General features: G+C 45.1%; 1 protein-coding gene across 3 annotated transcripts in view; it reads right to left on the minus strand.

Moving 5' to 3' along the window:
* The window catches only part of WDTC1 (WD and tetratricopeptide repeats 1), a 101,511-nt gene that overhangs the window by 54,667 nt on the left and 30,398 nt on the right, over positions 1–16,446 (minus strand). For all 3 annotated transcript variants that reach the window (XM_073616179.1, XM_073616178.1, XM_073616180.1), the window contains 7 exons: positions 15,859–15,905; positions 14,246–14,357; positions 6,070–6,257; positions 2,493–2,675; positions 2,315–2,406; positions 175–290; positions 22–97 (listed from right to left, as the gene is read on the minus strand). In XM_073616179.1, the coding sequence (XP_073472280.1) occupies positions 22–97; positions 175–290; positions 2,315–2,406; positions 2,493–2,675; positions 6,070–6,257; positions 14,246–14,357; positions 15,859–15,905 (814 nt within the window). The remainder of the gene's footprint in view (positions 1–21; positions 98–174; positions 291–2,314; positions 2,407–2,492; positions 2,676–6,069; positions 6,258–14,245; positions 14,358–15,858; positions 15,906–16,446) is intronic.

A 16,446-nucleotide genomic window follows, 5' to 3' on the forward strand; every position in this document is an offset into this window, starting at 1 on the left:
TGAAAAAAAGTAAATCCTTACCTCCAGAGTTATGGTGGGATTTAGGCAGTAAAAACGTGCAAGGTCTTTGCTTGAACGTTAAATCAAACAGATAGACCTAGGGAACAAAGTAATTTCACACATCAGGAAAAGTTGATCGAGAAATAAAAATAATATATTTACAAATTTACTTACCTGCTCCCCTCCCATGTTGACCAATAGCTCAGTTCCATCTGGACTGAAGGTTACATAGGTGGCCACTAAAACACGTAACCGGTTGTTGTAATCTGGTAGCTTGACTGGAAGGTGGCCTAAAGAAAAATAGTGTTCAGTGATCAGGGGGATTCCATTAAAGAAATGGGGGGTAGTTGGACAGTGAACAAGCAAAACAATAAAATGGCTGGTACATCACATAAACCACAGGTTGACTTGGAGAAACATTAAGCCTCTTTTATGCAGGCAATACATCTATCCGTTTTTCAATCCGTTGACGGATAAAAAATGTAAAGCAATGCATTTCTATTGGCAAGCAGATGTAAATGGATGCTCATTAATTTTTCATCCTCATCTGTTCATGTCCATTTTTTTTTTTAAATGGAACAAGTCTCTGTCCTGTTCTGTTTAAGGGGACCCGAATGAAGGTAAACAAATGTAAACTGACAAAATCCATTTTTGCATTGGCACCTGCCAGCATCCGAACAACCATGACTCATCTCTGCTGACAGCAGAATCTAAACAAAACATAAAATTCCCCCCAATCCACATCAGGACGTTTGGCTCCAAAATTGATTTTGAGAGGGGGGGGGGGGGGAGATGGGGGGTGACAACCTCATGGCGATAAGCAAAAAAGAAAATAAAAAATATATGGCATGAGCTCCCCTCCTAAATCCATACCAGACTGAGCATGTAGGAAAGAGGTGTGGGGGGGGGGGGGGGGGCACACCTAGTCTCCATGCTTGTGAGAACAAGGGCCTCTTCCCCACAACCTTTCCTGGTGGTTGTGGGGGGGATGACTTATCGGAATCTGGAAACCCCCTTAATAGAGGGGCCCGAGTTACCATCCCTCCAGGGTGAATAACTATAGGATATATTGTACCCCTAATCATTCCCTAAAAACAGTCTGAAAATAGATAAAAACAGAAATAGAAAATAAAAAACACAAATTTGGAATTTGGAGGATTCATTTTCTCCCATAGAGTCTTGACAATTATATTGCCTATAGTTTTGGAAACCCTAAAGAAATAGTATATTGATGAATATGTAAAAAGCTAAAGGGTGGTTGTCCAAACTGGAAACCAAAATAGATGAAATGAGGAAATTTAAAGGCTTTATAAACCCTATCAATGAACTTCTCTTATTTGCTCCCTTTTGGTCTGTTAAAGCGGCCCCTTTATCCAAATGGTAGGTACACTTCCCTACCAGCCCATTCACACAAAACAAAATTAGCTGCACAAAAAAATAAAAAAAAAAAATTAAAAACTCCTCAGTTCTGGATTCTGCCAATTCCAGGAGATACCAGTGACATCACAGAGCTTTACTGAGCTGATGCCCAATGGACACTCAAAATCCCACAGGTACAGTTTGTACTCCTGAAATGGGTTTGGGTGCATTCTCACAGGATTCCAAGCACTCAGCTATCCTAAGGGTCAGTTCACACTACAATGACTTGGGATCCGACTTGTAAGCCCTCAAGTCGCCCCAAGTTGCTTTACTTTGAGATTTGCATTATAGTTAATGAGAGCGTCTTAATTTACCCTACTGAAGTCGCTCCAACTTCAGAAAAGGTTCCTGTACTACTTCAATCCGACTTCTAGGCGACCTGTACCCATAGAATTCAATGGAAGTCGCCTCCAAGTCGGATCTCCATCTATATTGAAGCGACTTTACAGGAAAGAAATTATTTTACCCCGGAAAACCCCTCCCTCTCAGAGAGCTGATTATTCTGTGATTGGCCACAGCCAAAGTCGCCTATCCTGGAGGCGACTTGAAATTGCGTTGTAAGTTGCTTAAAGTCGCGTTGAAGCCGTGCTGAAGTCGCCTTGCAAAGTCGCACTGAAGTCGTGTTGCCCCTGTGTGAATCGAGGCTAAGAGGCAGCTCTAAGGCATGGTTGATGACACCTGTACCTCCTGGAAGCATCTGAAACTAGGACTGGGGCAATTGTTTTTTTTTTATCACCTATTTTGTAACATCACACGGAGAAATTAAAAAAAAAAATAAAAAACTGAAAAATAAAAGAAAGTTATTGCAGCCACCACATCCAAGCACTGGTAAGTTGCAATATATATTTTTTGTTCTTGGGTTACAATACATTTTAAGAACAGACTATGGTCCCACCTGCTACATAATACTGTGCTGCTCCATCAGGGATAGGCTTTTGCCTCGAGCAAAATGTATGTAGTCCAGATTGTGTCTGCTGAAGATTCTTCCTACAGTGCAAACAGTAAAAGAAAGAAACATCTGAACATAGCAATAGTCTCTTTGTTATCTCCTCCAAAGACCAGCAATTACTCACCTGTGGCCGTGAATCATTCGAATATCGTACAGCCTCACAAAGGGCCCGCTGGCTCCAACAGCCAAGCAGTTATTATCCTGAGGACTGATGCTTACACATTTTGCTTCTACTAATTGGCCACAATACTCCGTCAAATCAATCAAGACATCTGAATGAGTACTGCTCTCTCTTAGGTCATATTGCCTACATTTGGTAAAGAAAGAAATTAATTAAAAGACCATTTTATGTGTGTTTAACAAAAATTAAAAAAAAAAAAAAAAGTAGAAAAATTGGAGAGTTGTATTACCAAAAGTCCGTTAGCAAGCATTTCAAAAAGACTTGTCTGGTCCTTTGATGAGAACAGTGGATATAAAAAGTCTACACGCCCCTGTAAAAATGCCAGGTTTTTGAGATGTACAGTGCCTTTAAAAAGTGTTCATACTCCCTGAAATTTTCCACATTTTGTCATGTTTCAACCAAAAATGTAAATGTGTTTTATTGGGATTTTATGTGATAGACCAACACAAAGTGGCACATAATTGTGAAGCGGAAGGAAAATAATAAAATAGCTTTTAATATTTTTTACAAATACATTTCTGAAAAGTGTGGCGTTGCATTTGTATTCAGCCCCCTTTACTCTGATACCCCTAACTAAAATCTAGTGGAACCAATTGCCTTCAGAAGTCACCTAATTAGTAAATAGAGTCCACCTGTGTGTAATTTAATCCCTGCATAAATATAGCTGTTCTGTGAAGCCCTCAGAGGTTTGTTAGAGAACCTTAGTGAGCAAACAGCATCAGGAAGGCCAAGGAACACACCAGACAGGTCAGGCATAAAATTGTGAAGTTTAACCACTTCCCGCCCGCCCTATAGTGGATTGACGTCCGGGAAGTGGTTGTGTTATCCTGACTGGAGGTCATATGACGTCCAGCAGGATAACATGCCGCAGCGCGCCCCCGGGGGCGCGAATCGCGGCGATCGGTGGAGCGGTGTGTCAGTCTGACACACCGCTACACTGATCTTGGTAAAAAGCCTCCGGCGGAGGCTCTTTACCACGTGATCAGCCGTGTCCAATCACGGCTGATCACGCTGTCAATAGGAAGAGCCGTTGATCGGCTCTTCCTCACTCGCGTCTGACAGACGCAAGTAGAGGAGAGCAGATCGGCGGCTCTCCTGGCAGGGGGGGTCTGCGCTGATTGTTTATCAGCGCAGCCCCCCCGCAGATCACCCCACTGGACTACCAGGGATGCCACTAGGACCACCAGGGAAGGGGCAACGTGGATGGCCAGGTATGTACCCCATGGCCATCCACATGTGCCCAATCTGTGCCAATCAGTGCCCACAAATGGGCACTGATTGGCACTATTATGCCAAAGATCTGCCCAGCAATGACCAGATCTGCCCAGCAATGCTATATCAGTGCCACCTGTCATTGCCCATCGGTGCCACCTGTCAGTGCCCATCGGTGCCACCTGTCAGTGCCCATCTGTGCCCATCAGTGCCCACCTATCAGTGCCCATCAGTGCCACACATCAGTGCCACACATAAGTACCCATCAGTGCCACCCATATATGCCAATCAATGCCACCTACCAGTGCCCATCAGTGCCGCCTATGTGTGCCCATCGGTGTCACCTATGAGTGCCCATCAGTGCCGCATACCAGTGCCACCTATCAGTGCCCATCAGTGCCACCTATCAGTGCCCATCAGTGCCGCCTATCAGTGCCCATCATCAGTGCCCGTTAGTGCCACCTCATCAGTGCCACCTCATTGGTGCCACCTCATCGGTGCCCATCAGTGCCGCCGTATCAGTGCCCATCAGTGCAGCTATATCAGTGCCCATTATTGAAGGAGAAAGCGTACTTATTTACAAAAAAATTTAACAGAAACAAAGAAAAACTTGTTTTTTTTCGAAATTTTCGGTCTTTTTTTATTTGTTGCGCAAAAAATAAAAACCGCAGAGGTGATCAAATACCACCAAAAGAAAGCTCTATTTGTGGGAACAAAATGATAAAAAAATTGTTTGGGTACAGTGTAGCATGGCCGTGCAATTGTCATTCAAATTGCAACAGCGCTGAAAGGTGAAAATTGGGCTGGGCGGGAAGGTGTCTAAGTGCCTGGTATTGAAGTGGTTAAAGCAGGGTTAGGTCATAAAAAAATATCCCAAGCTTTGAACATCTCACGGAGCACTGTTCAATCCATCATTCGAAAATGGAAAGAGTATTGCACAACTGCAAACCTACCAAGACATGGCCGTCCACCTAAACCGACAGGCTGGGCAAGGAGAGCATTAAATCAGAGAAGCAGCCAAGAGGCCTATGGTAACTCTGGAGGAGCTGCAGAGATCCACAGATCAGGCGGCAGAATCTGTCCACAAGGCAACTTTTGGTCGTGCACTCCACAAATCTGCCCTTTATGGAAGAGTGGCAAGAAGAAAGCCATTGTTGAAAGAAAGCCATAGGAAGTCCCATTTGCAGTTTGCAAGAAGCCATGTGGAGGACACAGCAAACATGTGGAAGAAGGTGCTCTGGTCAGATGAGACCAAAATTGAACTTTTTGGCCTAAAAGCAAAAAGCTATGTATGGCGGAAAACTAAACACTGCACATTATCCTGAACACCCCATCCCCACCGTGAATCATGCCGTAGGGAAGCTTTTCTTCAGCAGGGACAGGGAAGCTGGTCAGAGTTGATGGGAAGACGGATGGAGCCAAACATAGGACAATCTTAGAAGAAAACCTGTTGGAGTCTGCAAAAAAGACTTAAGACTGGGGCGGAGGTTCACCTTCCAGCATGGCATTGACCCTAAACATACAGCCAGAGCTATAATGGAATGGTTTAGATCAAAGCATATTTATGTGTTATAATGGCCCAGTCAAAGGCTCTCCCATCCACTCTGACAGAGCTTGAACTATTTTGCAAAGAAGAATGGGCAAACGTTTCACTCTCTAGGTGTGCAAAGCTGGTAGGGACATACTCTAAAAGACTTGCAGCTGTAATTTTAGTGAAAGGTGGTTCTACAAAGTATTGACTCAGGGAGGCTGAATACAAATGCACACTACATTTTTCACATAATATTTGTAAAAAATTTTGAAAACCATTTATCATTTTCCTTCCACTGCACAATTATGTGCCACTTTGTATTGGTCTATCACATAAAATCCCAATAAAATACATTTATGTTTTTGGTTGTTACATGACAAAATGTGGAAAATTTCAATGGGTATGAATACTTTTTCAAGGCACTGTATGCATGAATCTTTAACTTGCAATGTTTCAGTTAGAGATAAGATATTTTAGGTCTGCCTAAAATGTATTTAGTTTTTAAAGCAACTTGTGAATTTTAATTGACATCAGCCTCTTGCAGCCCCCTATACAGCAGAACTGTAAATGTAATGACAATGAACATGCTGACAGGATGAGTGAGCATAGGCATGACTTCTTCAGTCTCCTGGTATTTCACTGTATAGTCATCAGAAAGCGGGGTGGAAAGAGGATACCACTGTAATAATTTTACAGTCTACAACTGTAGAAAGCTGCTTTTTTTATATTTCTTCTGTGTAATTAGCAGTTTGCCTGGACGTTTAGTTCTCCCCTTACCGGATTAAGCCATCCTCTGCTGCACTCCAGAAAGTATTGGGCCACATAGGAGCAGTGGCAACGCGCTTTACTCGGTTGGTATGTTCTGAAAAAACATGGAGGGTTTCTTTTGAGTTCACATCATGAACATGAACCTTGGCATCTGCTGCCCCAGTTATCAAGATGCGATCGCCAGTGTGTGGGAGGAACTGATCATGAAGAGAAAAAAAGAAAAAAAAAAAAAAAGAAAAAAAAAGAAGTTTAATAATAGGCAGAGTAAGTAGGTTATTAAAGCTAGTAAAAATATGCTTGTATGCACAGGGCAGACTGGGGGTATAATGAGATCTCTGACACAGACATGTGATGTGGCATGCTAAAGAAAACACTGCTAATGACTTAAATTGACCCAAAGTTCTGAAAAACCAAAAAAAATTCTACAAAAGTATGTATTCTTGACTCAAAAAAAAAAAATTTGGATTTTTGACTTACCGTAAAATCCATTTCTCCAAGTTCATTGACAGACACAGTACTCCATTATTCAGAACCATAGGGTTATACAGCCCCCTACAAGAGTAGGACACTAGGCAGAAAAAAAAAAAGACGTGCGCATTCCTAGGTGGTATATACCCCCCTCTCTGCTATAGGCCTTCAGTTTAGTAACAAGCAGTCTCAGAAGTAATAAAACTCCTTAGAGGGGTGGGTGCTGTGTCTGTCAATGAACTCAGAGAAATGGATTTTACGGTAAGTCAAAAATCCCATTTTCTCTTTCGTTCATTGACAGACACAGCGCTCCATTATTCAGAAACATAGGAACGTCCCAAAGCGGTGCCAAACATTAAGGGTGGGACGACGAAAAATCCCAAGGCTAATACAAGAGCCAACCAGGTAACAGGAGCTCAACACAGAACAAACTGGAGCCCAACCTGAACGAATACCCCTTCAAGAGGGAATAGACCCTCTAAACAGCAGCCTGCAAAACCTTACGGCCAAAAGAGGCATCCGCAGATGCCAACACATTCACTTCGTAGAACGTTGTGAAAGTGTACACCGACGACCAAGTGGCCGCCTCATGATAGAAGGCCCAAAAGGCACTAAGCGCCCGAGAAGAATGCGCCATAACAGGGAAAGGAGGAACCCGATCCCTGACAGAATAGACCAGAGTCATCATCTGTCTGATCCATCCAGAAATGGTCGCAGAAGAAGCAGACAGCCCCTTCCTTGGCCCGTCCATGATCACAGTGAGCTTGACCTCCAAAAAGACTCAGTGGCTGCCAAATACACTCGAATCCCCCAAACCACATCTAGGGCAGATAAGGCACATCCTTAGGATGTGTTGACCAGGGACACAAGGAAGGCAACACAAAGTCCTTACTCAAGGGGAAATCCGAGGAAGGAACGATGGAAAAGGGCGAAGAACCACGTTAACCTTGAGTAACACTGGGTAAGGTGTACGAAAAGAGAACACCACCATTTCCGACACCCTGCGAGCAGAGTTGATAACCATCAAGATGCCACCTTCCGAGACAGAGTAAGCTGTGGAATCTGCCGAGTATATTAAAAGAGAGGCTTCTGTAGAACCGAAATCACCAAGTTCAGATCCCGCGGCGGTAGAAGAGCCTGCACCGGTGGAACCAGACGTCAAACCCCTTGAATAAAAAAGGTACGCACCAGGGAGTGCGAAACCAGGGGACGCTGAAGACCACCCAGGCTGACACCTGGCCCTTGATGGTACTCGAGGCCCATTCCTGCTCAACTCCCCCGTGAAGGGAGGTCAGAATCGGAGCCACCGAGAAAGAACGAGGATGAATGCCCGGTGACTCACACCAGGATATAAGCGCTTTCAACATCCGGAGGTAGAACCTCCTAGAGGTAGACTCCCTAGCCATCAGCAGCGTCGGAACTGCAGCACCTGGCTCATCACAGCCAGGCTGTTAAAACCAGCGACTCTAAAGCAGGATGGAAGAACGGCCCTTGGGACAGTAGATCCTCCCTGAGAGGCAGTTGCCAAGGAACATCGGTGACCTGGTGCACCCGGTTGGCGTACCCAGACCGACGGGACCTATTCGGAGCCAATAGATTGACCGGATTCTCCACGGCCGTGATCCTACGCAAAAGCCACAGCAGAAGCTGGAGAGGAGGAAAGGCGCAGAGCAAACGTTACCGGCCCCATGGGCCACCAGAGCGATTGAGGTGCCCACCAGAGGATCCCATGACCTTGCCAGAAACCTTGGTACAGTTCTGTTGAGCCAGGACGCAAACAGATCTACCTCAGGAGTGCCCCATCGGAGACATATCCGATGAAACACAGGCGGTGAAGAGTCCACCCCGTGGTCCAACACTAGCCGACTGAGGCATCCGCTTGTCAGTATTCAACTCCTGGAATGCGTACATTGGAGAGGGCCGGAGCAAGACGTTCTGCCCACCAGAGGATACTGGCAACACCTATTTGGTCGCCCTGGTGATTGACATAAGCCACCGCCGTTGCATTGTCCGACTGGATCTGTACATGATCTAGACATTGACTGATCGCTCGAAGTTCCAGGATATTGCTCGGTAGTCCGGATTTCATCAGCGTCAACGACCCTGAGCAGAGCTCAGTCCCAGGACACCTCCCCACCCAGACAGACTGGCATTGGTGGTCACCCTGTTCAATACAAGGGGAGAAAGGATTTACACTGCCGAAGAACGGGAGAGCGAAGCCACCAGACCAGGGAACCTCTGGTTTCCTGGCTCAGCCGAATCCGATTGTCCCATTATGCCAGGATCTCCCTGAAGGGAGCTTGTATGGAACTGTGCAAATGGAATCCTGCTGGGCAACAGTAAATTAAAATGCAGCATGCAAATTCTGGAGTTGTAAAGAAACACTCTGGGAAGAAACACTCTGGTCAGAGCTGAAGCCCGGGTCAGGCTCAGATAATACAATGTTCTGGAAGGGGCCAAAGCAGACTTCAGATAGTATAGAAGCCAACTGAAATCTGTCAAGGTCTGTATAGGAGCTACGTTGCCCCTCGAAGTAGTCGAGAACTCGCAGAAGAAGATCGTCAAGGCAGCCCAATACTGCAAACCCCCACTGACTTAACGACGCCAGATCTGGGGCCAACACCTCGTGAACACCAGAGGAGTGGTGGCAAGACCAAAAGGCAACACAACATGCTGATAATGCTCAGCACCCATGGCAAAATGGAGGGAGGATGTGCTGGGGTCGGGCACATAGTGGAATGCATAAGTAAGCATTTGTGATGTTGATAGAAGCCAGAAAGTCCCCATGATGAAGGGGTGCCACCGCCGTGCAGACGGCCTCCATCCTGAATTTCTGTACCCACACAAGGCAGGTCAGGGCCTTGAGGTCCATAATTGGACGTACCATGTCCTCCATCTTTTGGACTGTGAACAGGTTTGAATAGAACCCCTGAAACTGTTCCCGACACGGGAACCGGGACAATAACACCTTGAAGCAACAGGGCTTGCACAGCCCCTCGAGGAGAACAGCAAAGGGTCCGGCGACAGATGCACATTGGAAGCAAAAAAAACTATTTGAGGAACAAGGCCGGAAAACTATCTTGTAACCGGACAAAATCAAAACGCGTAATGATGTCATCCAGGGTAGCCCCCCACAATATATGTCTAAGCACCACTGTGGAAACAGAGAGCTCAGCAACCAGGGGAACTGCGGCCGAGAGGCATAGCAGACAAACTGCAGCGTCTAGACCAACAGGTCTGCCAATGCAGCAAAGGCAGGGGCATTCTGCTCCCCGTTCAGGTATGTCAGTTGGATCTTTAGAAGCCAGAGATTCCTCTATTGGAAACATGGTTGCCTTGAGCAGCCTAGAGATGGGGGGGTCCACTACTGGTGGAACAGTCCACTTCTAAAGGAGGGAAGTGGCTGACTGAGGGCCCTCACAGGGGGGCGCCAACCGAGGGCCCACATAGGGGGCAACGATGGATGCCGCCCACACGAGGCACCGAGGCCCCTCACATGGAGCGCCAGGAGAATCCACACCAGGCCCACCTAACAGACCCCCAAAAAGGAGATAGTCCTCAGAGCCCCCACAGCGCCGCCCCTCTGGTAAGAGGCGGCCACAAGGCCTAGCAGGCTGCAAAAGCAGTGGCCTAGTAGGGTGCAAAATCTGCGGCCTAAACTTTAGGCCACCTGCCGCGAGTGCGCGGCCTGTGAGGGGACTGGACCAGTTTGAGCCGCTGAACAGAGGGCAGACACCCAAAAACAGAAAGCGGCAGCCTCCACCGCCTGCCCTGGGGTCGCCTACCCAGCACCCGGTCGGCAGGCTGCAAAGCCGTGGCCTAAATTATGGAAGGGCCACCCTGAACGGAAACTAAATTACGGAAGGGTCCCCTGAACGTGGACGTCTGGTCATCCCCCACCTAGGCCCAACTGCAGCAGGCGGGCCCAAGGGACACCCCCCAGTAGCAACCCCGAGGATGGAAGGTGGGGACAGTGTATCCAAAAAGTGGGGGGCTGTTGTGTGGGCCATGAGGATCGCTACGAATCAGGCAGATACCTGGTCGTATGCGACCTCGCAAGACATTTAATTCGCAGGGCCAACCCCCATTCAGTGGGGCTATGTCGCGGCCGACCTAACGCGTAGCTGCGGTCTGCATGCGCTCGCTGGCCAGACTAGGGAGACCACTGGATCTTAGTGTTCAGCCCGTCGCCCAGCCCGACAGTTGATTGTAGATCTCACCGGAGAAAAATCCAGGAAAAAAGAAAATAACAAAAACAAAAAAATCCCCTGGACTAGAGATCCCAGCAGGGAACTAGGTCCTTACTTCTGACTAGGCAGAAAAAAACCTGAAAGGCCTATAGAAGAGGAGAGGGGGGTATACCACCTAGGACTACCCATAGGCGTAGCCAAGTCTTTTTTTCTGTCTAGTGTCCTACTCCTGGAGGGGGCGGTATAACCCTATGGTTCAGAATAATGGAGCGCTGTGTCTGTCAATGAACGAAAGAGAAATAACGTCTATTGCTCTCAGCGTTCTCCAAATATGCACTTGTTTTATGCTTTGATCAGACTTCCTAATAGAGGAAGGCTATGTTTGTTCCTCATAGTCCCACTGTACATGGTACGAATGTAGGCTCCCTCTCTTACTCACTCCCAAGACGGATTAAGGACTATGGAATGTATAATGGGCATACAGCAGTCCACATGACTGCAACTAAAGTGCACTGCTTGTTCCGGGAGTGAGGGGAAAAAAAATGAGAGGTTTGGGAACCTACAGAGATGGTTACAAGAGGGCAGAAAAACACAGTGAAAAACAATTTAATAAAAAAATAAGTTACAGAGCCATTGAGTAATGGATGTATATAGGTTATTTTTGGAGAATAAGGCTACATTCACACCGGTGATTAGGGCTGGTGCGAAAAGTAGCAGCAGGAATCACAGATTTCTGCTGCGGCTCTCAGCAGAAAGATGTGGCCGCTGGCCCTATTCACTATATTACAAGGTCATGTAAACAAATAGCAATAATTATGCAGCGCTCCCTAGGGGTATAATCCTATATAAAGCTCACTATGTGGCACAATGCTCTATAGATACATACAAAACGTGCTTAAGAACAATATTATGTCCAAATTATAAATGTAACCAATAACAATCGAAACGTAAAGTCGTCAAGAGACCAATAACAATTGTGGCAGCCATTTTGTCGTGGCTCGCCTAGTAAACAAATAGACAATCAAGTTTAACATAAAGAAAGAAATCATCCCTAAGAATATCTAGGAAGATGAAGGTGATCACACTTCTACCCCATGTGGGGAGAAATCTCATCAGACCTAATAACCTATGTTTTTTTAGGTCCATATCCTGAGTTGAGCCCATTGGAGTAAAGGTGGCAGGATCCACTTGCATGTTGGTGTAGCTTTGTGATACTATTTGAACACAAAGTAGAGGAAGATATCGTTTGGACACAGATAGTCACACTCGGGAACAAGACACTTTCTATTAGTATTGGTCCCAATACCGAGTATTTGCAGGTGTACTTATACTCCTGCAAATGCTCCCGATGCCTAGTCCAATAACTGAACAATCAGTGCGGCAGCGGGGGAAGTTATAATCACCAATCTCTCTGTGTGGCTTTCAATAAAGCAGCTGAAAGCAACGGAGGGGAGGGGAGAGGAGGAGAAGAACACAGGGAGATCGGTTAATTTTAACTTCCCCAGCACCGATTGTTCCTGAGTGTTCCTTGTATGCTCCCCCGGCTCCCCTCTGTGTTCCTTCATGGGCTCCTCCAGTCCCAGCCCCCCCCCCCCATGTGCTCCTCCGGTCCCCCCATGTCCCCCTCTGCTCCCCCTCCATGCGCTTCTCCGGTACCCCCCACCCCCCCACCCAGATCTTTCAGCATGGAAAAATGGAGGAAGGAGCCGTAAATATGCCATCTACCAGCTCCTTCCTTTTCTGAGTGATTACTGACTCTGTCCATTTATAAACTGAGCATCGTAAACTGTGTTTACGATACTTCAGTTTATGAATGGATGAATGGAGAGGAGCCTGTCTCCTCTCCATTCATCTTCAGTGCAGCTGAGGCTGCAGAGAAAGGGACTGGGGAATCTCTATCCTTTCCATGTCTCAATGGGAAGATGTCAGGGGTCTGTTTAGAGCCCCCCTACCCCCCAACAGGGTTGAATAAAAACAAAAAAAAACAAACAAAAACCATTGCAATAAATAAATATTCTGAAGTAAAAAATAAAATAGAATAAACACTGACTGCCCCCCCCCCCCCAAAAAAAAGAAAGCATTATAAAGAATACATATATTTAGACAAAAAAAAAAAAAAAAAAAGCTACTGACACAGTCCACACCTCATCAGTGCTGCACAGTGCCACTGTCACGATATTAAAAAAAAAAAAAAAAAAAAAAAAAAAAAAAGTATCGGTAATCTGTATCGGCGAGTACTTGAAAAAAAAAAAGTATTGGTACTTGTACTCGGTCTTAAAAAAGTGGCATTGGGACTATAGCAGCTATATTCACAGACTTTTATATTATTGATCACCTTATCACTAAATTTGAATTTGGATTATTGGTTAGATTTATAGTTTGGATATAGTATTGTTCTTAAGCACGTTGTATATGTATGTATAGGAACATTGTGTTACAGAGAGCTTTATATAGTATTATACCCCTAGGGAACATCGCATAATTATTGCTATTTGTTTACACGACTTTGTGGGAAGGCATGTAGGTGTGAGCAGAATATTTAACTTTTAGCATATCACATTATATATTTACACATTTTATTAAAAGGTAGTGTGGAAGCTTTCATTGTTTTTTTTCATACTGTATATTTACAAGGTCGCCATGCATCCAGCAGCGATAACCGCAGGTAATCATTGGCTGTGCAAAGAGCCACAAACAGCTGTGTATGCTGGCAACCTGTCATAATAGTGAACGGGGCTGGCAGCCACACCTAGCCGATGAGAACCGCTGCTACAATTCACACAAGCCCTAAAAGGAGTTGTAAAGGCAGAAGGTTTTTTTATCTTAATGCATTAAGATAAAAAAACTTGTGTGTGCAGTAGCTGCCCCAGCACCCCCTCATACTTACCTGAGCCCCATCATTGTCCAGCGATGTCCACGAGTGCCTCGGCCATCTGTGACGCTCCCTCCTGGTTGGCTGAGACACAGCTGTGGCACCATTGGCTTCCGCTGCTGTCAATCAAAGTCAGTTAGCCGATCAAAAGAGGGGGCGGGGCCGAACCGGGGCTCCCTAACTAAATGAACACACGGAGCTGCAGCTCGGCTTGTGGCGCCCCCATAGCAAGCTGCTTGCTGTGGGGGCACTCGTCAGGAGGGAGGAGCCAGGAGAGCAGAATAAGGACCCGAGAAGAGGAGGATCAGAGCTGCTCTGTGCAAAACCACTGCACAGGGCAGGTAAGTGTAACGTTTTTTATTTTTAGAGAAGGGAAAAAAAAAAAAAAAAAAAAAAAACACGAGGCTAGTATGAATGTAGCCTAAGAATATCACTTAATGTCACTTTAAAATTATTGTTAAGCCCTGCCAACTGCCTTTCTGCTGTCTCACGAGGCTGCATTGGTGGCCAGGTAGCCCTGACAACGGAAAGAAAAATGATAGTTGGTGGAGCTTGTTCATGAGATCAAGCAACTTCGGGCCCCACAAAGGAAAGCTATGTCAACCACTATATTGTATATGACTTTGCAAGTATCCACCCATGTGACACTGCTCACCTTGACAGAGAAGATGTTTGCAGTGTGCCCTGTATGCATAGACAGAAGTTTCTTATGATGAAATGGATCCCAAAGCATCATATGCTGGTCATCTGAGCCAGAGGCCAGCAAGCTGCACAAAAGAGAATAGAATACATATATGGGTTTAAATAACCAAGTCTGAAGGAGAAAAGGGGTACTTAAAACAAATACTCGAGGGCTCATAATAGACTCATTGAAGGTAAAATCTCCCCAATCAGATCACACAGGTTAGTTCAAACAGTTCAACACATTTAGGGCCCATTCAGACCTACTGTATCTTTAAAAGAATCCTTTCCTGAGAGAAACATCAAGGCTGCCATTGCTGACTTTTATACAAAGTACTGGGCTAGTCCCAAACATAAACCTTTACAGGGTACATCCCAATAGGAGACTCAATATTAAAAAAAAAAAAAAAAACTGTCCGTACCCCATAAACTTCCCAAATAGAAAATATTAAGAAAGACTTACATTACACACAAGTTTTGTTAAAAGACTTTAACATACACATAATTTCATTAAAAAAAAAAAAAAAAAAAAAAAAAAAAAGGAGCTGTGCCCTACTGTCATAAGCATACTTGCCAGGGAACTAGCATGTTCATATTTCTCTGTTTACTTTAAAGCAGAACTAAATCCTCCTATCACTTGTAGGCAAGGTGCTGCCATCTTGGCCTCTGTTTGATCTTCAACTGCCACGATCCTGTACTATGTGATTAGTTAGGACACCAGCTATTTGATGGTTTGACAGTTTGGTTGAGAGTACAATCAATGTGACAGTCCCATTCCCTGCACATACCGGGAATGCAACTGTTTTTTGAAACTGTTAAATTGATGGGTTTTGTTCCACTTTAAAATGGATGTTTTTTTTCTTTTCAAATCACTTCAAAATCACTTTGTCTTAAAGTGCCTCACCCGATAGCAAGATAAACTCACCTTTCAGCACTCTGTCGTCACATATCTGCTCCATCAGAGCCCTTGTACTGTTGCTCCAATGGACTGGGGCTTCTGAGTATGGGGAGTATGTGACCTACTCCTTGTGACAGTGCTCAGACCTGAGCAGCCAATCACCATTCCAAACACTGTCTTGTGAGGTGCAGTGATGATATCCACCCAGGTAATCTCCAACATCAATATTTACTCAGAGTGTATTCCTTTAGCAGGAAGGGGGTGAGTGCAAGCACAGATGGACAAGTATACCTGGCTGGGGGGTGGGCCATCGGGAGGCACTTTTACTCCAGTTTATAATGGGCAGGTGATGCTTCACTTTAACCACATCGTCACTCATTTTGCATGTGTTTTAGGTGAGTTTTAAATGGATTTGCAAGGGGGAAGGTATTCGGGGAGCAGCTTCATGCATGTGGACATTCTCACGGAAAGAATGTAGTGCCCATAATTAACAGTTGGAGCAATGTGAAAATGCTCATATTGTCCATACATGTCCATTTCACACTCTAAAATACAGAAACCAATGTTTTTGTGACAAAGGAGGTAATATAGTTTTTTAATGGACATGTAAGATCTTTCACAAGACAAATAAACAGATAAAACAAAGAGGAGCACAGAAAGTAACACATTCTTTTGCACAAGATACTTACTCCCCCTTCTCGTTCCATTCCAGGCAGTTGACACAACCAGTATGCCCCTACATAAGATTATAGAAACAAAAGCAAACAGACTTTAATTCGAATGTAGAACAGTGCAGCAACATAAAAATATATAAAAGAAACAGGTCCCGGTATCTCTACCGGGATCAAAGGTGACTACTTAGGCAACAAATAGTCTACACCTGGGTATGTATCTATAACATTACAAAACGCATTATATCCATATTTGGAACGTGCTACAAAAATCATTAAAATACACCTGTATTAGATGAAAACAGCTACACACTGCAAGCTTCGCCAGGTGCTTCCGCAGAAGATCACCCAAGAAAGCAAAATATAGTGAACACTTACAGTAAGAAGGAAAGACACACACATAAACACATCATACAAAAACATAAAACCAACCACAACACAACAGGTCCGGACACCAGTCTGCCATTCACAATGAAATTGATATGCGATAAAATCACATGGATGTACACGACATGTATGAAAAGGGGAAAATGGGAATGATCCCAGATTCTATTATCCCCGAAGGGATTCCTAACAAAGTCACTGTGAGTGGCCCCCCGGGGGCTC

This window comes from Aquarana catesbeiana, linkage group LG02 (genome assembly GCF_042186555.1).
Source record: "Aquarana catesbeiana isolate 2022-GZ linkage group LG02, ASM4218655v1, whole genome shotgun sequence".
NCBI lineage: Eukaryota > Metazoa > Chordata > Amphibia > Anura > Ranidae > Aquarana > Aquarana catesbeiana.